Here is a 24823-nt window from a genome sequence, read left to right on the forward strand (position 1 = left end):
ACAGTAGACTATATGTGTAGACAGAAAGATACACATACCCTTGTACAAGCACAAACATGCTCATCACTGAAACAGCAAGGCATAATAATTTGCAGATATCACAGGTCACTTAGAGTTCAAGAAATGGGTCAGGTCAAAGCAGAATCCTACTGTAGTGGTATTGTAGATGTTACTTACGGTACATCAGGCAGGACTTTGGTTTGGTTCTGCTTATCGCCACTTAGCATCAGAAATGCCCTCTGAGACTCAGAGCATGGCCATTGCCCTATTTTCTTTTTCTTCCCTTTCTCATACACTCCAGCTTGTAAAGTAGGCAGATAGCAAGAAACCTGTTGCAAGAATGACATTTTGGTCTGAGCATGTTGAAAGATTATAATAGCATTACCAGTCTCCTCTTCTTGCATCTAAAGCTAACATCTTTAAATAATATCTTTCGGATAAACATGCTCTTGAGTTTACATAGCAGTTTTTAATCATTCTTAATGCCAAAGTAATTCCCATGAAACACATTTCTTATGCTTTTATACCCATTATTGGGAATTCAAAATGGCTTCTTGCTATAGCAGAAAAATACAAGCATGAGAAATTTACAGTCCTGTCCTTCCATGACTGTGACAACATTGTACTGTATCTATATACTGTAATGTAGCCTTCGGTCTATTGCATTAAGGAATCAAAGAGGGCCGAATCTAGGCTTTTTACTGATTTTTTTCCCTACACTTTCTTCTAGAAGGAGAAAACGTGATTTAGCAACACCTAGCTTTTGAAAAATTAACATTTAAACTTTTTTTTATACTTTCAGTATTTTCTGTTCACAGGATTTTTGATTTAGTGGAGATTGATCAGATCAGGACTAAGAAAAAGGATGGTTTTTATTTCCGTCTTTCCTTCTGTAATTCTGTAATGCTTTCCTCCATGCAATTTGCCCCACAATACACACGACGTGGTGGGGAGTTGGCAGAAAAGAAGTAATTGAAAATGTTGCCTACTGTAGTCTCAATTGAACCAAAGCCTCTCCCAAGCCTTCTATTGACAGGAAGGACACAGTAGATGCAACTGAAGAAAAGAAGGAAAGCGCTCGTCTACTGATATCTTCTCCGCTGGCAGTTCTACCATGATGTTTATCTTACTGAAAGATGCCAAAACTGGGGGAGGGGGGAGGGGAAATCCTTTCACTCAAATATACAGAGTGATTATTTGCTCAGCTGGAGCAGGGAAATGCAATGTTACTTTCCTCTGCCTGCCTAAAGTCCAGGATTATTAGCAGCCCAGGTGAGCTAAACACCACTACGTCAATAATATCTGTTGGAAACTCCATCTCATATATTCTAGCTTTAAGAACAATAGTAAAAAAGGTCACTATTTTTTGACACATTAAAAATTGTGAACTATAGTTCCAAACATTCAGAGCACAATGTGAAATATGATGTCAGAAGTATGGGCATTTGCAGGAAAGGTGTCAGGCAATGACAACACGTGTGTCATGACCTGCAGTACATACTTTACTTTCGTATACATATGTAGCATATAACTGCACATAAAGAGAAAATATGTTCTCATATTTGGAGAAAGCTGTTGTGTTTACTTTGTACCATGTGTACTGAGGTTGCATTAGCACTGAGGTCACTCAGGAAATACACAGTTTGACCCGAAGTACCTAAACTTCCACATGGAACTATAATTATTTAGCCTCTTTCCAGGGGCCTCTGGTGGTTCAACAGGCTAATGCAGTCTGTTATTAACAGCAGCTGCTTGCAATTACTGCAGGTTCAAGTCCCACCAGGCCAAGGTTGACTCAGCCTTCCATCCTTTATAAGGTAGGTAAAATGAGGACCCAGATTGTTGGGGGCAATAAGTTGACTTTGTATATAATATACAAATGGATGAAGACTATTGCTTGACATAGTGTAAGCCGCCCTGAGTCTTCGGAGAAGGGTGGGATATAAATGCAAATTAAAAAAAAATGAAGGCCACAGCAAATAAGAGTATGAGCAAATAAAATGGCTTAGATAAAAAAAGATGAATAAGAAACACAAAGTCTCAGATCAGGAAATCTGAAGGTGCAACAGAACAGCTAAGTCACTAACATGGAAAGTTAAGAGATCGTAAGTTTCCTCTCGAAGTCTTTTGAATTTTTACCCCAGCCCTGCTTCCTATTTCACCAAAGGAGGTGGATCGGCCATCATCTCCTTCCAGGCATCACCTCACTAGTGCATGAGGGAAACGGATCCCGTCAACTGTGCTGCCTTTTTCATGGTTAAAAAATGTAAAAAGTATAGTAATTTCCATTGTGCAAACTCATGGCTGAGCAATTAATATAGAAACAGATGACTTGGTCTTCCTTCCCGCAACAAGCAAAATCAATCTTTATTTAAAGAGAAAGCATCATTTCCTTTTTTAATTTTATGTATTAATATACAAATAATCAGTGTTGGAACAGTGCAGACAAATGATACAGGTATCCATATCAGAATACCTGCCCTCTCAAAAGGAAAATTCCGAAAGAAAATGTGATGTTCTACTGTAGGTAGACCACAAGATGGGAATGATCTGATAGAGATACAAGGTTTTTGGGTGGAATTTTAAAACAGACACTGCAGGGATGTCAATGTATTACAAATCATAAGAATGTGAAGATATGCCAAATACAAAGATATGCAAAATGCAAATAATATTTTCATGCTCAGTTGGTTATCAGCCTTTCAATGCAGCCCAGGTCAAGATACAGACTGCACGAATAATGGAATTCTGGTTTTCTTGATATAGGGCAGGGGTCTGCAAACTTGGCTCTTTTAAGACTTGTGGACTTCAACTCCCAGAGTTCCTCAGCCAGCTTTGCTGGGAGTTGAAGTCCACAAGTCTTAAAAGAGCCAAGTTTGCACGTCCCTGATATAGGGTATAGCAACAGGATTTTGAAAGCTTGACAGCATTTTTCCTTCCCTCCCTCATACACTCAGGAGTTAAGGCAAAGCAAATTTTGAGTTTCTTTCTAGTATTCAAGAGTCTCCAAACTTGGCAATTTAATGACATGTAGACTTCAACTCCCATAATTCTCCAACCAGCAAAGGAGTTGAAATCCACAAGTCTTAAAGTTGCCAAGTTTGAGACTCCTGTGTCAAATCATCTCTAAGTATAGACTTAAATCATGCTAATAGCTAATTGCTATCATACTGTTTCTCCAAGATCGTGTTTATAGTTCTCCATACTTTGGTAGCTTCTTTATGTACTGTATATGACAGAGAGCATGTTTTCCTTGAGAAGATGGGGATTGGGGATCTTGTGGCTCCAGCCCCACCCCCGGGCCTGACCCCCTGCCAGAAAGTGACTCAGAGAGTGAGGGGGAAGGGCCATCAGGGCTCCCCTTTGCAGGGCCGGCCTCTCTGGCTCAGCTCCAGGAGCCAGAGGCAGGCCAGGTGGAGGAGGTGACAAGGCCTCTGTCTCCTGTATCTCCCCCCCGCCCAGGCAATGCTTCCAGACTTAGCTGTGGATAATCAGTCCTAGTTAGATCCCCGGTTTCTTAAACAAGAGAGGCGGGAATAACAGAAGAAGGGGTGGAGCAGGCCTAGAAAGTGCTGTGTCACGGAGCCATACCCCACAGAGTATAAAAGCAGGAGGGGCTGCTCTACTACTTCATGACGGACAAACCAAACTGACTGGAGAAAATTTGAGCTGAACTATTTGACTGAGCATTTGGCTTGGATTGCTGTTTGTTCCTGACTTCCTGGTTGCTCCGGTAATGAGCTTCTGACACGCCGGCATCAAGGAAGATAAAGAAAACCTTGGCAGACGCTTGCTGGTTTGCTGCCAGAGCTGATAGCTGCCGTGGACTAAATTGCCAGCTAATTGAGTCAGTTCACGTGCCTCGCGGACTGAGGTGTGGGGACAGAACAGGGGACTTCCACAATCCACACACTAGGACTTCTGATAATCAGGCAGATTCACAAGAAAGAAAGACAGAGATGAAGCCAACAGTAAAGGACAGGTCAAAATAAAATTAAATGAGCAAATAGCACTTACCATTTTTTGAAGAGAAAGCAGTTCATTAGAAAGAAGAGAGCTGTTCTGGAAATACAGATTTTTAAACACAGCTTCTGCGACAAACATTTCAAGCCACAGAGATGGGATAGAAGAAATGAATACTTTTAATTCCTCATATGAAAAATCTAAAAATAAGGTGAGCAAAAAAAAACATTAGTCCAGTAATCTGGAAAAAAATCCCTTGTAATATTTGCTAAGCATCACATTTTTGTAGTATTAATAAATAAATAAATAAATAATATTTTAATTATCACTCATTTAACTATCTGAAGTAAAAACTGTTTAAATTGATAAAAAGAGCAATATTTCTAACACAATTTTTAAGAATAGAATAGAACAGAATAGAATAGAATTTTATTGGCCAAGTGTGATTGGACACACAAGGAATTTGTCTTGGTGCATATGTTCTCAGTGTACATAAAAGAAAAGATATGTTCATCAAGGTACAAAATTTACAACAAATTGATGGTCAATATAGCAATATAAACCATAAGGATTGCCAGCAACAAGTTGGCAATCATACAGTCATAAGTGGAAAGAGATTGGTGATGGGAACTATGAGACGATTAATAGTAGTGCAGATTCAGTAAATAGTCTGACAGTGTTGATGGAATTATTTGTTTAGCAGAGTGATGGCCTTCGGGAAAAAACTGTTCTTGTGTCTAGTTGTTCTGGTGTGCAGTGCTCTATAGCGTCGTTTTGAGGGTAGGAGTTGAAACAGTTTTGTCCAGGATGCGAGGGATCTGCAAATATTTTCACGGCCCTCTTCTTGATTCGTGCAGTATACAGGTCCTCAATGGAAGGCAGGTTGGTAGCAATTATTTTTTCTGCAGTTCTAATTATCCTCTGAAGTCTGTCTTTCTTGTTGGGTTGCAGAACCGAACTAGACAGTTATAGAAGTGCAAATGACAGACTCAATAATTCCTCTGTAGAACTGAATCAGCAGCTCCTTGGGCAGTTTGAGCTTACTGAGTTGGCGCAGAAAGAACATTCTTTGTTGTCCTTTTTTAATGATGTTTTTGATGTTAGCTCTCCATTTGAAATCTTGCGATATGATAGAACCCAGAAATTTGAAGGTTTCTACTGTTGATACTGTGTTGTCAAGTATTGTGAGAGGTGGAAGTATGGAAGGGTTTCTCCTAAAGTCTACCACCATTTCTACGGTTTTGAGTGTGTTCAGTTCCAGATTGTTTTGGTTGCACCACAAGGCTAGTCGTTCGACCTCTCGTCTATATGGGGATTCGTCATTGTCTCGAATGAGACCGATCACTGTTGTGTCATCTGTGAACTTCAGTAGCTTAACAGATGGATCGTTGGAGATGCAGTCATTGGTATACAGAGAGAAGTGGGGAGAGCACACAGCCTTGGGGTGCCCCTGTGCTAATTGTACAGGTATTTGATGTGATCTTGCTTAGCTTCACCTGCTGCTTCCTGTTTGTTAGGAAGCTTGTGATCCACTTACAAGTCTGTTCCGGTACCTGTAGCTGGTTTAGCTTAATTAGAAGAATGTCTGGAATGATGGTATTGAATGCTGAACTAAAGTCTACAAAAAGGACCCTTGCATAGGTCTTTGGAGACTCAAGATGTTGTAGGATGTAGTGCAGAGCCATATTAACAGCATCATCTGTTGATCTATTTGCTCGGTATGCAAATTGCAAGGGGTCTAACAGCGGATCCGTGATGGTTTTCAGGTAGGAAAGCACTAGCCTTTCAAAGGTTTTCATGACTACAGATGTTAAAGCTAAATGTTTATCAAGTTTTCACGCTTAAAGTAAAAGCTACATATCTCCAAACAGAATCTGCATCTGTGCTATGTTTTAAAGTAAAACATAGATTCAGAAAAACCAATGAGTCAATTTAACATTTAAGGAAAAAAATACAAGGCAATATTCTTGCAACTAATATTGTTACAATTTTAACTACAATCTCAAAACCTGTACCAGGAGAACCATTGCCAAATGCTTCTATGTATTTAAATTTATATTATGTCTACCAAAATTTAATATATGGTATAAGCTATTAGTAATCAATACAATTTTCTACCTCCAAATCTTGGATGTAGCAGATAGTATCTGTTGTAGTTCTATATTGTCACTTTGAAGCTGATACAAGAATATAGGTCTTAATTACAAGCTCTATCATCTAATTATAGAGCATGTCATGCAAAGGTCAATTTTAAGAATTCATGACTTAAAATATTTTTAGCCTTATAGTTCACCATATACAAAAGTTCAAAATAATTCATTAGGGAAGTATGGATGAGAAGTTCATTTTTTAAACATTTTTGATGGTATATATAATCAATTTGTATTCTGCATACTATATAGCCAGGTGTAGTGGTTAGAACATGGGGCTAGAAACAAGTTGTGAGCTCTAGTACTGCCTTAGGCATAGAGTGAGCTGGTTGATCTTGGGCTAGTCACTCATTCTCAGTTCTAGGAAACCAGCAATGATAAACCATTTCTGCAATTTTGCCAAAAAAACTGCAGCCAAAAAAACTGCAGGGACTCATTCAGTCACCAGGAGTCAACATTGACTTGAAAACGAAAAACACCCGAATTAAAAATGCATACTAAGATGAAAAAAGAGGAAAGTTTATGTTCCATCAGTGTGCATATACACAGTGGCAAACTACATTCTATTTTTGTATAGTTTGCTGACCTTTGGTTAATATTAATATTAATAATACATGTGGGTTTTGTCTCCTTGGTCAATTTGTGATATTAAGGCACTCAGAATGTCTTAGAATGATAATGATTAATCTCATTTAAGTTAACAGTTACAAGTTATAGCTTTTTATAGCATCAAATTGTTTACTGTCATAGTTGGTGACTGTACCTAACTGATTTGACTGGTACTGAAAAAGGAAAGCAGGAGTAGTTCTAATTAGTACATGGGTGAAAGACCACCAGGAATCTCAGGTCTGTAAACAAGGTGAAGAAATTAAGAAAAACATCCCCCCCCCAAAACATCCAGTAATATACCATCTCCGTATGTTTTGAGGAAAACAATATTTGACAAGGGAGATTTCAGTTTACAACAACTGCTAACCAATTTGGCCTTTTTAATGGACACAGATAGTCCTTGCTAAATGAATGTTTAGTGACAGTTTGCAATTACAGCAGTGCTGAAAAAGTAACTGGTCCTCACAGTAGTCCTCACACTTACAACCGTCTCAGGATCCCCATGGATACATGATCAGCATTAAGGTATTTCACACCTGTGGGTATTATGACTGTAGCAGCATCCCCTGGCACAGTTTGTGTATTTCATAGTCACCTTTTGACAAGTAGAGTCAATGGAGAAGCCAAAAGTTAAACCATAAGTTGCGGTCACATGATGTCTTGTTTAATAAACACACAGAAGTGAGTTCTAAGTCTGTTGTGGTCAAATGAGGTCTCAATTAATGTGTTGTTTAGTATTATGGGGGAATAACCTTGGGGGGGGGGAGGGTAAGAGGTGGGAAGCCTGCAGCTACATAACAGACAGAAAAAAAATCCTCTCTATCCTATCAGGTTTTAAAAGGAGACAAAGGAAGGTTTGTACTTTCTGAAGTACTTAACAGAAACATTCTGCTAAATGCCTTACAATATATTAGAAATAACTCATTTGGTGACATTTCCTGTCTGATCTACCTTGGGAAGGCTGACAGAGAGAGTTGCTGGTCCCAACTGAGGTCATTAAATGAGAATTGCCTGTAATCAACACCTTAAAGTTACAGTATAAATGATAAAGAATTAGTGTAATGTTCCACAAATTCAAGGGACATAGCATGGGTAGCTTAACAATGTCAATCACTGGATTCCCGAGATAAAACAAAAAAAAAACCTTTGAGAAGGAACCTCAAGGAGAAAAGTTGCAGAGAATTAATAGTAGATGAAGGCTCTACTGCACATATTCAAAAAGTCAAACAGGTTTTTCATTTATATATAATATAGGCTATAAATAATAATGGGTATAATGCTTAATTCTTAATTACTAATTATTAACATTACCATCACACGAAATGGCAATATAAGAAGCAAGGTCATCAGCTACAGACGGCAACATATTTCTGTCCATTATGAAGCCTGAAATAATCCAATATTCCACAACAGCTCCCAAAACTGCATTTAATAGCTCAGCTATTTCATGTTTGAAGACCTGAAAAAGAGTACAAGTTCCATATTGTTATTATTTACTAACATATATTCATATTTATCTGTATATTATTCACTTCAATAAATAAAATGTTTTCTAAGTTGCTAGGAATAAAGAAATTACTCGTTCAAGATGATGGGCCCAATCTGAAGCTACAAAAACTGTCTGATGTGGTCCAGATTATTTCAAAGGTAGTTCAATATGATACAACCCTCTGCCCTTCAAAAGATCTATCTATCCATAATCTAGCAAGGGTAAAAAATACAAACACTTTTAAATTTATTTTTCAGCAGAATAGGATCTTTTTAAAGGGAAGTTGGAATTAATGAGTGGGCGAAGCTTACTGAGCTTCATAGAAATTGGGGGGTGGGGGTGGGAGGTTGAACCTCTTTCAAATCAGGTTGGTTGTTTTAGCAGGCTGTGGGATGACACAGAACACAATTATCATTTTTGTGAAGAATATATATGACAAAATTGAGACTGTGGGTCTTTTGTGCAAAAGAATGGGATATTCATTAGGAATAACAATTCTTTTTCCTCATGAAATGCAGGTAATTGTCAGGTTTTCATTATATCAAATTAATATAGTCGATGCATATTTTTTTTTACTTATGTATATATATATATATATTCTTCAAGATATGTTGTTTTATCTATGACAATTGTTTGTGTATACTGTTGTGACAAAAAGAAATTAAAAAAAAACATAAGGGATTACTTTGGTGTTCTTTTCCATAAAAGCTAGCTAATACAGTTAAGGGAAAAAATATCTAGGATTAGATTCCGATAACAATGAAGTAACATATATGATAAAACTAGAATGTCTCTCAGCTTTTTTTTTATTCAAAAAGTTTTACAGAAAATTTCCCCCCCCTTTCCCCCCTCCCCTCCCCCCTCCCTTCACAACCCCCCTCCCCCCCCCAACTTCCCGGAACAAGCACAAGGTATAGTTAAAAATAAAACAAACATATGCTAAAAAAAATTCGTCCCAACTTAATTATACCCCTACAATCATCAATTCCTAACTTCCCCCGAAAACAATCAAAAATAACACATCATAATCATTCAAAAACAGTCTGATAACTCTTAAGTCTGATATCTACTTTGAATATAGTCAATCCATTTTTTCCATTCCTTTAAGTATCTTTCTTGCGTATTGTCTTTCAAAAAGGCTGATATCTTCGCCATCTCAGCCAAAGTCTCTCAGCTTTTAAAGATCTTTTTATCTTTCCACATGCTGTCAAAAGGAGGCTGGTCACAAGGATCACTATGAATGGAGGATGGACCTGTCAACTGTAAAAACTATACTTGCATTAGATATGGTTAACAGCACAAGTAGCATTTGAGTTATGAAAGTTGGGACTGGGACAGCTATCACTAAGTGATGCAGTCATAAAGCAATCCAAGCAGTCCCGGTTGCTGCTGTAACCCCAAGATGCACAGGTTGTTAAATGGGAAGTCCTAAGTAAAAAAGCACAGGAATATGACAGGATGGCATGTATACAAGTGGAGGGAGACTGAGAGATGGAGGACTTGGGTGTATGTATGTTAAGTGTAGAGAGGCCAAGGGAAGGACTGGGTGCATGTGTGCGAATGCAAGGAGACTGAGGGAAGGAGGGCAGGGCATGGCGCTTAGGAAGGCAGGAAAGACTTGTCAGATCAATTTGTGGCCTTCCCTGCAGGCTATCTCACTGACTGAGAAAAAAAAAAACGGTGTGTCTGTACTGTTGTCAAGAAACAGTCGCTAGATGTATGCTTCATATGCACAGGCATTTATATAATAATCTGTCCAATGCTACAAAATATCAAGTCTGTATTACATTGAAGGTGCACAACAACAAATATTTATTAACAGAGCCTTTCTGAAAGTGGGACGTCTAAAAATATTATTTCTCCTTCTTTATATTTATATTAGGTAAATCACTTACATCAATTGTCCTGTACTTTTCTCTGTATGAATATATAACCCAGTCTATTAGAATATTTATCTGTTTGTTGAAAAGCACTGAATCGTTTCCTAACCAAAAGGTGTTCAAAAGAATAGTCTGTGGCATCACTAGTGGATTATTTGAGTCACTTCCTTCATAAAGCCTGTAAAAGAAAATTTCATTTCTGGATTTAACTACTTAATTTGTTAGACTTCAGTATACTGCATATTTTCTGTCAAAACCTGTAGAATTTAACAGTATAACAAAGAATCTATAGAATGTGTGATAAACAATGAAGTGATGTTTTAGGCTTTATTTAAGTCATATAAAATGTAGAAGCTTGCTATCTTGTCATTCAGAAGCGGCTTCTTGAAGAACAAAATATTTTAACTCATCTGTTATTTCAAACAAAGGGCTATAATAGCTGCAGTTCAATAGCTCAACCACAGCATGCAATAAATATGAGTACTAAGACTGCCTATTAGCAAAGCTGTAATATAATATTCTTCTTCATGGATTACTGCCTTGTCGTGGTGAAGGGGCTTGCGTAGCTCAATGAAGCTATGAGCTATGCCGTGCAGGGCCACACAAGATAGACAGGTCATAGCAAAGAGTTCTGACAAAACGTGATCTACTGGAGAAGAAAATGGCAACCCACTCCAGTATCTTTGCCATGAAAATGCATGGACAGTACCAAAAGGAAAAAATGATATGACGCCAGAAGATGAGCCCCTCAGGTCGGAAGGTGTCCAATATGCTACAAGGGAAGAGCGGAGGGCTAGTATTAGTAGCGCCAGAAAGAGTGAAACGACTGGGCCAAAGCTAAAAGGATGCTCAACTGTGGATGTATCTGGTGGTGAAAGGAAAGTCCGATGCTGTAAAGATTTTTTCTCCATAGGAACCTGGAATGTAAGACCCATGAATCAAGGCAAGCTGGGTGGGGTCAAACAAGAGATGACAAGACTGAACATCAACATCTTAGGAATCAGTGAACTAAAATGGACAGGAATGGGTGAATTTAATTCAGATGACCATCAGGTATATTACTGTGGGCAAGAATCCCTCAGAAGAAATGGAGTAGGCTTCATAATCAATAAAAGAGTAGGAAAAGCAATACTGGGATACAATCCCCAAAATGACAGAATGATCTCAGTTCAAATGCAAAGCAATCCATTCAATATCACAATAATCCAAGTCTATGCCCCAACCACTGGTGCTGAAGAGAATGAAATTGACCGGTTCTATGAAGCCCTACAGCACCTTATAGAATTAACACCAAAAATGATGTCCTTATCATTATGGAGGATTGGAATGCTAAAGTAGGAAGCCAAAAGCTAACCGGAATAACAGGCAAGTTTGGCCTTGGAGTACAAAATGAAGCAGGGCACAGGCTGATAGAATTCTGTCAAGATGATACGATGGTCATAGCAAACACTCTTTTCCAACAACCCAAGAGACGACTCTACACATGGACATCACCAGACGGTCAACACAGAAATCAGATTGACTATGTGCTCTGCAGCCAAAGATTGAGAAGCTCTATACAGTCAATAAAAACAAGACCAGGAGCTGACTGTGGCTCAGATCATGAGCTTCTCGTTGCAAAATTTAGGCTTAAATTGAAGAAAGTAGGGAAAAGCACTATGCCACTCAGGTATGAACTAAATCATATCCCTGATGAATATACAGTAGAGATGACAAATAGATTAAAAAAATTAGATCTGATAGACAGAATGCCTGAAGAACTATGGACGGAGGTTTGCAACATTGTACAAGAGGTAGCAACTAAAACCATCCCATAGAAAAAGAAAGGCAAGAAAGCAAAATGGTTGTCCGAGGAAGCTTTGCAAATAGCTAAGGAAAGAAGGGAAGCAAAAGGCAAGGGAGAAAGAGAAAGATACACCCAATTGAATGCAGAATTCCGGAAAATAGCTAGAAGAGATAAGAATGCATTCTTAAATGAACAGTGCAAAGAAATAGAAGAAAACAATAGAATAGGGAGGACCAGAGATCTCTTCAACAAAATTGGAGATGTGAAGGGAACGTTTAATGCAAGATGGGCATGATAAAGGACCAAAATGACAGGGACCTAACAGAGGCAGAAGAGATTAAGAAGAGGTGGCAAAATTAGACAGAAGAACTATACAAGAATTAGTTAACATCCCTGATAACCACAATGGGGTGGTCACTGACCTCAAGCCAGATATCCTAGAATGTGAAGACAAATGGGCCTTAGGAAATCTAAGCAACAAAAAAGCTAGTGGAAGAGACAGTATTCCAGCTGAGCTATTCAAAATCTTAAAAGACGATGCAGTAAAAGTGCTACACTCAATTTGCCAGCAAATTTGGAAAACTCAACAGTGGCCATAGGATTGGAAAAGGTAGTTTACATTCCAATTCCAAAGAAAGGCAATGCCAAAGAACATTCAAACTACTGCACCACTGCACTCATTTCACATGCTAGTAAGGTTATGCTTAAAATCCTACAAGCTAGGCTCCAGCAGTGTGTGGATCAAGAACTACCAGGCAGGATTTCAAAAAGGCAGATGAACTAGACTTCAAATTGCCAATATACACTGGATCATGGAGAAAGCTAGAGAGTTCCAGAAAAACATCTACTTCTGCTTCATTGACTATGCTAAAGCCTTTGATTGTGTGGATCACAACAAATTGTGGCAAGTTCTTAAAGAGATGGGACCATCTTATTTGTCTCTTGAGAAACCTACATGTGGGTCAAGAAGCAACAGTGAGAACTGGACATGGAAGCATTGATTGGTTCAAAATTGGGAAAGGAGTCCAACAAGGCTGTATACTGTCACCCTGCCTATTTAACCTATATGCAGAGCACATCACAAGAAAGGCGGGGCTAGATGAATCAAAAATTGGAATTAAGATTGCCGGAAGAAATATCAACAACCTCAGATATGAAGATGATACCACTCTAATCGCAGAAAGCGAAGAGGAACTAAAGAGCCTTTTGATGCGGGTGAAGAAGTAGAGTGCAAAAATTGGCTTGAAATTCAAAATTAAGAAAACTAAGATCATGGCATCCGGCCCTCTCAATTCCTGGCAAATAGATGGGGAAGAAATGGAGGTAGTGACAGATTTTATTTTCTTGGGCGCCAAGATCACCACAGATGGGGACTACAGCCAAAAATTAAATGATGCTTCATCCTGAGGAGGAAAGGTATGGCAAATCTAGACAGCATATTAAAAAGCAGAAATATCACCCTGCCAACAAAAGTGCGTATAGTCAAGGCTATGCTTTTCCCAGTTGCAATGTATGGCTGTGAAAGTTGAACCATAAGAAAGGCTGAGTGTCAAAGAATTGAGGCCTTTGAACTCTGGTGCTGGAGAAGACTCCTGCGAGTCCCTTGGACTGCAAGGTGATCAAACCGGTCAGTCCTAGAGGAGATCAACCTTGACTGCTCTTTAAAAGGCCAGATCCTGAAGATGAAACTGAAATACTTTGGCCACCTAATGAGAAGGAAGGACTCACTGGAGAAGAGCCTAATGCTGGGAAAGATTGAGGGCAAAAGAAGAACGGGATGATGGAGAATGAGGTGGCTGGATGGAGTCACTGAAGCAGTAGGTGTGAGCTTAAATGAACTCCAGAGGATGGTAGAGGACAGAAAGGCCTGGAGGAATGTTGTCCATGGGGTAGCAAAAGGTGAAATCAACATTAAATAACTCTTTATTGTTTAGCTAATCAAGGTTCAACAGCCATGTGCCTTTGGATACAAGACCTGTAATTCTCAAGCAACAAAGAAAATGATACAGTTAATAATTTCTGGAGGATATCAGATTTCCCATATCTGAGCTAAAGTGGACTCTCATCCCACAAATATGTCCTTAAAAGTTGTGGGAAACATTATGATTTTTATAGTAACCAAATAAAGATTATACATTTCACAGGAAAGAACTGCATTCTGGAAATTTAGACTGGCTAAATTGTAATATGTAATACCTGTCTCTTAGTTCTCCAATGCACTTTACAGTGTATTACAGCAAATTGTGACCTTTATTTGCAGGTTGTATAAAACAATTTTAATTTGCTAGTTAAAATTTCAAATAAAACAGAACACCTTCAATACTTAAAAACATTATTTTTAAAATAATTTAAATACATGTCACGAAATAATTAATTATTGTAATAGGGCTGTACACGTCATTGGATTTAAAGCAAAAAGGTGCTCTGCAGCACACATGGACAGAAATGTGGGCCCTTGCCTGCAACTCTTGAAATCAAACATGTCTTTCCTGGGTTAAATGACAATGTGCTGGGAAGCTGCACAATCCCAGGAAAAGGCATAACTGAATCCAAAGTGATGCACAGCCCTAATATTTAATGTATATATTTCTAAGTAGAACAGCCTATCTTTGAAACAGAGAACACATTTACTATAAAGCGAGATCCACTTTAAAAATATAAATAGAAAGGCTAAAAGGAAAAAAAATACCTTCTTTTTAATGCCAACACTTCAGCCTCAAACAAATTCATAACAAATGTCAGCAGTTTTTTGTGAAAGGTTCTGTCCATATTTGTAGTTTTTGGGTCCATGACTGAATGACAAATATTATTGTAATAAAGACAAGACCTGTAGAGGGGAAAAAACCCACACAATTATTAAGATTCTATCAATTTCACATATTTTCATGTACCTTTTCTATTTAGCACCCAGACATTTACATTTAAGTCCAATTCTTTGTGTTCTGAGAGAGTTCTCTTTGTGGTTATATCTTACTGGAACAGAGATCTAATTTTGCAAAACACTGCTGAGCGTGAAAAGGGGTTGCTGATAGGTATAGAAAGGACATTTCACAAGGATACTTTGAAAATAAGGAATGAACTAACTATATATAGTTTTTTATTGCACTGCTGTTCAATGTGTATTGAGAAATATATAAAATAATATCTACAGCAAAGTGTCATAACTCAGGAAAGTACAAGGTGCTTCAGAGATCATATATTTTTGATGATCTATTGCTCTACAATTACAGGCTCCACTTATTATTGTGAGGTTGTTAAAAATCCAATATTTGTCTGACAACACAGATAAGCACAGCAATAGATTTTTTTAAAAAAATAATCCTTGTATCTTTGTATACACTTGAACTATCATTTTGACAGTTTTAAATTACTTAAAAATGGTTTTGCTCATGAACCTCTTCATCTTAGAAAATGTGCATCTGATAGTAAAGCAATTAACCTTTTTGCTAGCTTTGATTGCGCTCAAAGCTTTTTAAAACTTCTTTTTCATATCTATTAATAGTAGCTGCTCAGCAGAAAAAAAATTCTTAACATTCACTTCATGAAAATCAAAAACCAAAACTCTATTTGCTGCTTCAGCAATGATGTAATAATTTCGTTAAGGTTTTACCTGACAAGCGTTTCTATCAGAGACCATGTTCCATTCTTACAAACAGGACATTGAAGAATTTCGAGGTAATACCTTAGCACAGAAGGTGATTTCCAAGGAGGATTATGTTCGAGGAGAGTATACATTATATGAAAAAACTGGACAGAAAGGGTAGGATCTGAATTACCCTGTAAGCAAGCATGAATGTGTATCAGTTTCATGTTCTTCACCAAACTTAATCTGATTATTATTTTATTTTAAAACTGAATGTCTTGAAAAATTTAAGAGTGATTTATTTCACACCCACACCCACACCCTGTATCTTTCTATATTTATCAAATAATATTCTTACTTTTGGGAATCTGTCATTTAAGCAGAATCTCTACTTCACCGCAATCCATTTTCTTTATAACAAAGTTGAAGGTAGTATTACAGATGATTTTGACAAAGTTAAAAACTCTTACCCCTAACCCAAATACCATATTCTCGGGGGGAAAATGAAGCACTGGCTTCGCTAAATGGTATTAAATTGGCCAACTGTCCCATTACAAAATCTTTCTCAAGAAAACTATATACTGTCAGCTAAGCCATCTAACATTTAGAAGGCGAAGTAATGCTGATAAGCTGTGAAAAGTTACTGGAAGATGACCAGAACTTGGGAAAGCAAAGGAAACTAACTCTCTAGACCAGGGGTGTCAAACTCGCGTTATCACAGCATCCTCATGTGACGTATCGGGACTTCCACTCCCTAAACCAGGAGTAGGTATGGCCAGGAGTAGGTGTGGCTCATCTGGTCCACGGGCCACGAGTTTGACAGCCCTGACCTAGACAATATTCATTACATATTGCCTCTTTGTTCTTTCAAAACACCACTCTCTTTGTAGTCCTGCCCTTATTATCTCATAGTTACATCCCAATAGTCTCACTGATCTCACCAAGCACATGAGATTTTATATCCAGTGAAATGTCTGTCTAATATAGCCAATCGTATATTTAGTTTAAGTCTACAAAGAGGGTGTGCAATCCCAGCTTTTTTTAAACCTCTCTTTGGATCTGCCTCTGTCAATAAACCAATTTATGCTTAATGTAACGTGTCTTAGTCTTTGGTTTAAATATACACCTAACAATTATATCACAATGTACAAAGGTACAAAGATTACCACACAATCTTAATTTTCACAATCTCAACATAAATAGTTGAGTTTCACTGTGGTTAACACTTATAATTTCAAGATGTGATTTTTTTTTATAGTAACAAGTAAGATGTTGTTCTCACCTGGAGGATAGGCTCTAAAAGAGAATGAATTAGTTTATCAGGAGGAATACAATCTTTTCCAGAGAAAAATTCTGTGATTGCAATTGGTAAAAAATGATCATCCACTAGTTCTTCCAATATATTGGATCCCCTGGAATAGGGAGCATTTTCAAGCTAAGAAGTAAAACTTTTAAGAATTATCATTAACATACTTTTTATTAGGTGTTAACAGAAATAAACAAAATCTTTCTTGATTCATAATATGAATTTGTTGACTAATCAATTATAATTCCATATGAACATAACTTAACAGCATAAATAATAACTTGAAATTTGGGTGAATGAGGAAACAGAAATTCTATTTTGACTAGCTGATAGCCGCTATCCACAATTTTACAAGAATCTTCATTAACATTTCTTTTTATCTTATACTTGATTATACAAATTAATCTAAATTTTCAGACCTAAATTGTTTTTAAGACTTCACTTTCAAAAAAAGTTATAGATATACACTATTTAGATTAAAAAATTGAAATTGTGAACAAATCTGTTGTCCAAAAAATATTCCTACAGGAGTGCTAGTACTGTAACTACAAAACATCTGAGACAAGACATTGTTGTTTGTTATCACTATGTTTAAACCAGGAATTTTCATGTTCTGTCAATATTAATTCACTGAATTATCTAATGTTATCATTAATTGCAGGAATCTCACCCTAAACAAACATTCAATTACTGTGAAACATGCATTTGTATTGAGTTATTCCTGTCAACATTTCAATAGTCATAAAAGATAAATTTACAATAGTATTCAAGCATATTTAATTACTCCACAGTAGATATTTTGAATTAAAATACAGAATTTTGTGCATTTTTTGTACATGTAGGCTCTTTAGTACTTGGGACTGCAATTATTATTACTGTTGCTGAGCATAACCAGTTCTAACCAATGAATAATTAGTTCACATTTTCATAGTAACGAAGTTTATTATTCCTTCAAGAATTTGTACATTAAACTAGTTGGTTTTTTTTAAAGTTAGGAGCAAGCAGTTGCAGTTCAATACTTGCTTAAGCAAAAACCTATGGTTCTCACTAATCTATATTATCGTATCATATATGCTTAGTATCTCTGGGTAAAAAAATCCTTCCAGAATAGCATTTATAGTGAAACAAAAGGAAAAGAAAAATATGTGAATGGATACATTTTGTGTGTCACTTTTAAAGCATTCCTTCTAACTTCATTTTTCAGAATCTTACCTCTTTGTTGCATTCCACCTTCTGGCCCATTTGAGTGTACTTGCTTAGCATTGCCTGTCAGTTAAAAACAAATTGTTCTTGTTATATTCAATTTGTTAAATGTAATGCATAGAAATATTACATGACAAATTAAATAAGCATATGGTTTATCAGTCCTGCTAATTTCTAATAAAAATACTGATAATTATAGTGAAATTCATTTAAAGGACTTTGCAGCTGATTCCTCCTAAGTCTATTTTTTTCTGATACTTTATATTAAATTTCTTGTAAAATACTTATTACGTGCATATGTATTACCTTACTGCAATTTTCTTATTTGACAAAGTTTCCAATAAGCAGACTTATTTTTAAGTGAACTGCTAAAACAGATAAAAACAGATCTATATATTTTTCCCTCTAAATGTGTAGCCTCTGATATTAGAATGTCAAATAAAGTATAATGTTATATTCATTTTAGATTAATTCTTTTTTAGATTAATTTCTATAAACACTTTTGTACAATTTTTAGCAACTTTACCCTCCAAAATAGTTCAAATTGTTCAGAAATGCCCCCAACAACCTGAAAAGACTTTGGAGTGTTCTAGAGGAGATAATGTCTTTTAGGTTTCCATTGTTTAAAATAGGTATCAAATTACCTGAAGTAACAAGTGTAAGACTGAAACAACTTTCACTATATTCAGTTCTGTCTGAAAAATACCTCAGTTGTTCTTGAATAGTATTCACACTTACTGAATAGGTTTTAATTTAAAGAACACTAGTAACTAAGTATCTTCTTTAAATACAGGCGGTTTCCAACCCCTTCCACTGGCAATCCATTTCTGGGATTTCATATCTGAGGTTTAGTAAAATCTCAGTGTAATATCTCAAGCTTCCTATGCTTAACTCTTCACCCAAGGTCATCAATGGATGTCTTTGCTCTGGTTATTTTTAAATCAGAGTTGGAAACCTTCACTAAATTGAAATTAACAATGACAGCCAAAGTATGTTAGAATAATTTTGGCTCAACTCTATTTACATAAGTTGCATTTGTCTATTTGCAGTTGCTTTTGTTCCTGTTCTTTCATACCATGACAGCAAGAGGTTTTTAAAGATTAGTGCTTACCTGTTGATAAAATATATGCTTGATAAGTGCATTTTTTATTTCATCAAATTGCGTATCAATCATTGCTTCTCTCGATTCTTGCTCATATTTAACATTTTTCTTCTGGTATTCTTCAATGTTGCTTTTAATTTCATTCTAAGCATTACATATAATACATTATATTTTGTACAAGCAAGGTGTTAGCCAGCATAATAGTATGGACTCAAAAATTATAGTTAAAATATAATTAGAGCAGAAATACACAGCTTAATATAAAATAGTACTGTTTATATTGAACCAATCTGAGGGAGTAAGTTTGAAAAGAACCTGCTTAAACAGTCAACATATACAATACGTATCAAATATCAATATTCTATATAGTAGTTTTGAATATGGGGATTGAATGAGGAAATCTAGGCATAGAAACATATATCGTACTTGTTCAAGATTAAGCCCTGATACATGAAAAAACACAGCCCATCAGAATATATTTTACCCTTCTAATTACGTATATTACAATTTCCAGAAATGAATTTATCATAACTTTCCATTTGCTAATAAACAAGCTATTCTTTGAACTAATATGCTACAAGCCAAAAGTTATGAATAAAAAACTTGATTTAAAGCTGGTTTCTAATTGTGCTGCTTCTAGAAGCAATTTGACAAAATTCTGGATTTTCTGATTTTACGATTACAGGGTTTTTATTGTTGTTGTTCATTGGTATGAATATTTTAGATTGGCTTTTTGCCAATCATTTTTTTCAAAACCATTAGTGATACTGCAGAAGGAGTTTGCCTTGTCTAAAACTGGGAAATAACTACATTCAATTAAAACATCTTTTGATTTTGCAATCTGGTCAAGTTATATTCACAGCAATTATCATTCCTGGATTATTGTTAGTATTGAAACATGTTTTGGATAATTTTGAATGCATATTTTTAAACAAACAATTAACAAATTATTAAGATTAACATGGATTAATTTAAGAGATTTAGAATAAAGAACTGGAATGCCTGACATTAACAACTTAATAGATATGAGTCAAATAGTAATAAATATATTTCATGTGATCTTATTATAAGTTTTATTCCACATTAGAATGTTCATGTTTATTGGACACATCAGAAATTCTTAGGAAAAGGCTGGTGGTCAATTTCATTATGCTCCAAGCATAAAATCACGGAGGGAATACTTACCTCTATATGGGCTTATCCTATCTAGAGAAGTATCCACAAATTTGTTAATATGGTTTTAAGAACAAAAACATGTTAATTTTGAAAGTCAGTTTGGTTTAGCAATTAGGAGAGACCAGAAGACCATGAGTTCTAGGAAGGTGTGCTGGGTATGTTCACTACCTTATTTGTAAAAATAATAAAGGTGGAATATAAATAACATTATATAAATAAACAAAATAAAGAATGTAATGTTAAATATAGTGAGCATGGAACTTTGGGGCATACCAAAGTTATTTGCTTATGACGGAAAGAGAGATCCACAATACTTAATTCAGTGGTATGTGTTCATTCTGTTGTGAGTAAAAAGATAAATAAATTTCTGAAATGATAAATTATTCCATATGATTAAGGTTTAATGCTCTGTTCAAATATTGAATTGCTTTCTCTATGTATTTTGATGTGTTTATATGCCTTTTAAAGCAAATAAAACAAGAAAAAATCATAGTCCCTAATTTGTTTGTAACAGACAACTGTGACTAAGTGTATCTTTTGAATTTATGTGCTGCTAACATGAAGGAAAATGTAAAAAAACTGTGTATGTGTATGTGTGCCAACTGTATTCACATTTAACAAGTTACTATTTAATTAGGCTGAGGCTGTAATAACTCTTCCCTCCAGTTAAGCAATTCTTGAGAGTCAGGATTGGTTAATCTCAAACATACAAAATCACAGGCATGCCCTGAATGGTGCCATATTTGATTCAACATAAGCAAAATAATGAATGTAATGATATCTAATGATTTTCACTTTAGAACCGTTATCTACTTTTTTTTATGTAAAGTTCAGAAACTATGATACAGTTGGAACTATTACACAATGACAATTTAACTTAGAAATAGTTGATCATGACTCATCAGCTATGTTTAAAGCATGAATTTTGTTTATATACTTGCCTCTAAAAGATAAGTTCCTAAATAACAAATTGGGTAGCATGGAGCCCCAAAGAGATGTTTCAGTTTTTCTTGATTTAATATTGTATTATTAGTTAAAACATGGGTAATATCCTTTGGTGTGCTTAGTGCTGTATAAATATTGGCCTCCCCAGCTTTTAGAACTCTGAAAAAAAGGGAAAGATAAATATTTCAAATGTAAATATGTTTCTATTTCAAAAGCTAAGTTTATAAAAGTAATAATTCTTTCCCATAGTCTTTCCCATAATCACAAAATGGATATGTGTACATATTGCATTTTTCCGAGTAGAAGATACATATTCGGTTGTGGGGAGGAAAACAAGAAAAAAAATTCTGCCTACCATTTGGCTAGCATCCTTGCAGCAAACAGCAAACAGCTTGGTCAGCTTCAGCACATTATCGCAGCCTGATTCAGCACAAACAGCTGATTGGCAGTTGGATCGGCCTCCTGGAATACCGCCAATCAGGTGTTCCAGCCTGTGGGGATCGCCTCTGTGCATTGTGTTTTTGGCCTCAGTGTGTTGTGTTTTCAGCCTCCACAAGTCATGTTTTCGGTCTCCACACACTCCATTTTAGATCCGTTCCAGTCTGCCAGGATCACCATAGCATATCGCTGCGATCACCGCCTCCGAGTGTCGCATTTTCAGCCTCCATGCATCGCGTTTTTGGCCTCTGCGCATCGCATTTTTGGCCAGTTCCACAGAAACCAGCCAAAAATGCGCTGCAGAGGCCAAAAACGAGGTGTGTGGCAGCCAAAAACACAACGTGTGGAGGTGGCAATGATATACTGTGGTGATCCCAGAAGCCTGGAAAGGGTCTAAAATGGAGGATGCGGAGACTGAAAACGCGACGTGGAGGCTGAAAACGGCCAAAGGGTGGGGGCTGGTGGATGGGGCTTCGGTGTGTACATGTAAGTAAATCTCTGTAATAGTGCTTCATTACCTATTACAACATTCTATCTATTCTTATTACTATAAGTGAATGTCATGAGTTCTCATTGTTCAAGCTCTATTAACTATTTCAGGTAGAAACGATGCTAAGGGAAGAAATAATACTGAAGAGTAAAACACTGAAAGCTAAATAATTAAAACAACAATAACACTCAGACATTTTCTAACGCTAAATTTAAGTGCTCTCAACCTATTCCCAAATCAACAGAAAACTATTTTGGCTTGAAATTTGCCCTCCCCATAACCAATTTCTACCCTCTCTTGCCTCTGTTTGGAATCACTGAAGTCATTTGACTTTCTTTATCAGTAATGAGTGACAAAATCAATCAGATTTTATATCTTCTTGTTGCATTTGGAATAGTATCAAAATAAATGGAAAAGTACTACTTGAATGTCAGTACATCTAAAGATAACTTACTTCTGTCTCATGGATGGCAGTGAGACAAATATATCATGGAACATGACAGGAAAATGTTGCCATGGTAAATTTGTGTCATGGTTTGATGTAAATGAGGAAAGATCCTTAAAATAAAACATTGGTATACATGCATGTGGGTTTATATACACTTGTATACCATCCTGCCTAAGATTATCATATTTACATCCTACAGCATACATTTTGCACCCTCTCCCTGACCTGCACATGTCTCACACACTGCCTCACACATCTTGCCCGCACCCCACCTCTTGCTCAAACTTCTGACTCTCCCACACACCTTTGTGCATTTCCTCTCTGTAATGGCATATGGGGATAGGATAGCTGGAAAATATGCTCAGGTAAGAGAGGGCATACTCATAGATGCATAAGGGGCAGAGGAAGACATTCAGAAAAGAACTAATTTCTCAGGATGTAAAAGAGATGGTAGATTTGTACCATCAGACTTGCAATGTAACGTTACTATAAATAAGGTTGAATTGGATTATCTGGTTATGTATCCAATCTGGTCCACTTGAGAGAGTGACACTCCCCCACCAAGCTGCAGCCACTGACTATCGCCTAGGGCTTGCAATTTCTTGCTGGCTCCCCCACCTGACTTTGGTTGCTCCAGCTACCGACTATGGGATTCACTTAACAATAGCAATTGGGACTACAGGGATTGCCATTGCTAAATAAAGCTGTCCTGCTTTATGACCACATTGCTTAGAGATTGAAACGCCAGTCCCAACTGTCATCTAAATCAAGAGCTATCTATACAGAAACAGAATTTTGTTCCATTGCTTTGTGCACTAAAATATACCCACAATTAATAATGATATGTTTAATTGCAGAGATTAACTCATATTAAGAACCTTTTATTAGATAAAGAATGCTATTACAAAAGAACTGCTATCCAGCTTAGTAACAAGAAAAAAAATACAATTATTTTCTAATGACTTAATCATTCATTAGATAAAATTTCAGCTCTTTTCCCTACCTTATCAAGGAATCCTTTCGTTTATTACCACTCATAATAAACAGAACAACATTCCATCTGCGGAAGGCTCCTGTAGCACCAGAATGACTGAGTTTTTCGCGCCATCTTTTAGGTGCAGATTGCATTTGAGGTGAATAAAGAGAATCGTTTTTAATTTTATAACCCCATTCATAAGTTGTTTCATCAAGCCATCTGCCACTTTCAGCACTATTAATTACGTAGTCCTTAGTTAGTACCCATTTTCCTGAAAAACAAATGAAGTGACAACCAACCATTTTTGTGTAAACAAACTGCTGTCAAAGGTCAAATATAAAAAAAAAGCAAAAATTCCTAAGAGAAAACAGTTAGAGATTAAATGACATTTAACATTACTATATCTAACCATTTTTTTTCTGGCCATCATTAAATCCTGATCTTAACTTAAGACCTATACATCTATTTAATAGCATATTATCATATTTAATAAATAAATACTGTAAGGCTATGGAAATATATTCAGAGGTAACACATTACCTAATTTTTCATTATTTATTCATATCTGTGGCAGCAATACCATGTATTTTACATAAAAACAAACTTTAGCTTGCTTCGTACAGCAGTTTGATGCCAATCAGTTTCATTGGCGAGCAAAGCAGATTGTGCCACTGCATAGTATATTTTACCAGATGGTATTTCTATAGGTGCTAGCTTTGGATGCCAGCAATCATCTGATGGAAAGGTACTTTCAGCCTCTTTGGGACAAGCTATTACATTATGCTATAACACAGAATGCTCTGATTGAAATATGTTATAGCATATAATGAAATAAAATTGATAAAAATAATGGTGGTGGCTTGGATGAATGAAATCATAATTATCAGATACTTAAATGCTATAACTACATCGTGCATGTTATTAAAAATGTGTACATGTTATTAAAAATTCAGAACTAATTGAGAGACATTTGCTCAATCCAGAGGGAGACATTGTGGAATAAATATATGTGGTCATCTTTAAGGGGAAGATTTTAGGAGATCTCGAATTTGTTAAATACCATGGTATTTCCCAAAAATGCTTTTTCAAAAAGCAACTGGACTTTGTTTTTTCCTTGAAGATGTTTCACTTTTCATCCAAGAATCTTCAGCTCATTTCTAATATAAGAAATTACTTCCAAAGTACATTCTGCTTCCTATCTAAACTCTGATTAGACAATTTTCTCACTAAGAGATTGTAATTTTAATATTTGAGCAGTTAATAACTATTAACAATAGAG

At 36.2% G+C, this 24823-nt stretch overlaps 1 protein-coding gene across 9 annotated transcripts in view; it reads right to left on the reverse strand.

Annotated features, from left to right (window-relative positions):
• Positions 1-24823, reverse strand: part of SLF1 (SMC5-SMC6 complex localization factor 1) — a 38717-nt gene that overhangs the window by 8206 nt on the left and 5688 nt on the right. For 8 of the 9 annotated variants that reach the window (XM_058168207.1, XM_058168202.1, XM_058168206.1 and 5 more), the window contains exons 4-14: positions 23572-23815; positions 21189-21351; positions 19081-19215; positions 17979-18032; positions 16743-16895; positions 15488-15654; positions 14567-14704; positions 10107-10269; positions 8034-8181; positions 4018-4163; positions 178-329 (exon numbers count right to left, since the gene is read on the reverse strand). In XM_058168207.1, coding sequence (XP_058024190.1) covers positions 178-329; positions 4018-4163; positions 8034-8181; positions 10107-10269; positions 14567-14704; positions 15488-15654; positions 16743-16895; positions 17979-18032; positions 19081-19215; positions 21189-21351; positions 23572-23815 — 1663 coding nt within the window. The remainder of the gene's footprint in view (positions 1-177; positions 330-4017; positions 4164-8033; positions 8182-10106; positions 10270-14566; positions 14705-15487; positions 15655-16742; positions 16896-17978; positions 18033-19080; positions 19216-21188; positions 21352-23571; positions 23816-24823) is intronic. The other variant, XM_058168208.1, reaches the window with a different exon arrangement.

This window comes from Ahaetulla prasina, chromosome 2, assembly GCF_028640845.1.
Source record: "Ahaetulla prasina isolate Xishuangbanna chromosome 2, ASM2864084v1, whole genome shotgun sequence".
Taxonomy (NCBI): Eukaryota; Metazoa; Chordata; class Lepidosauria; order Squamata; family Colubridae; genus Ahaetulla; species Ahaetulla prasina.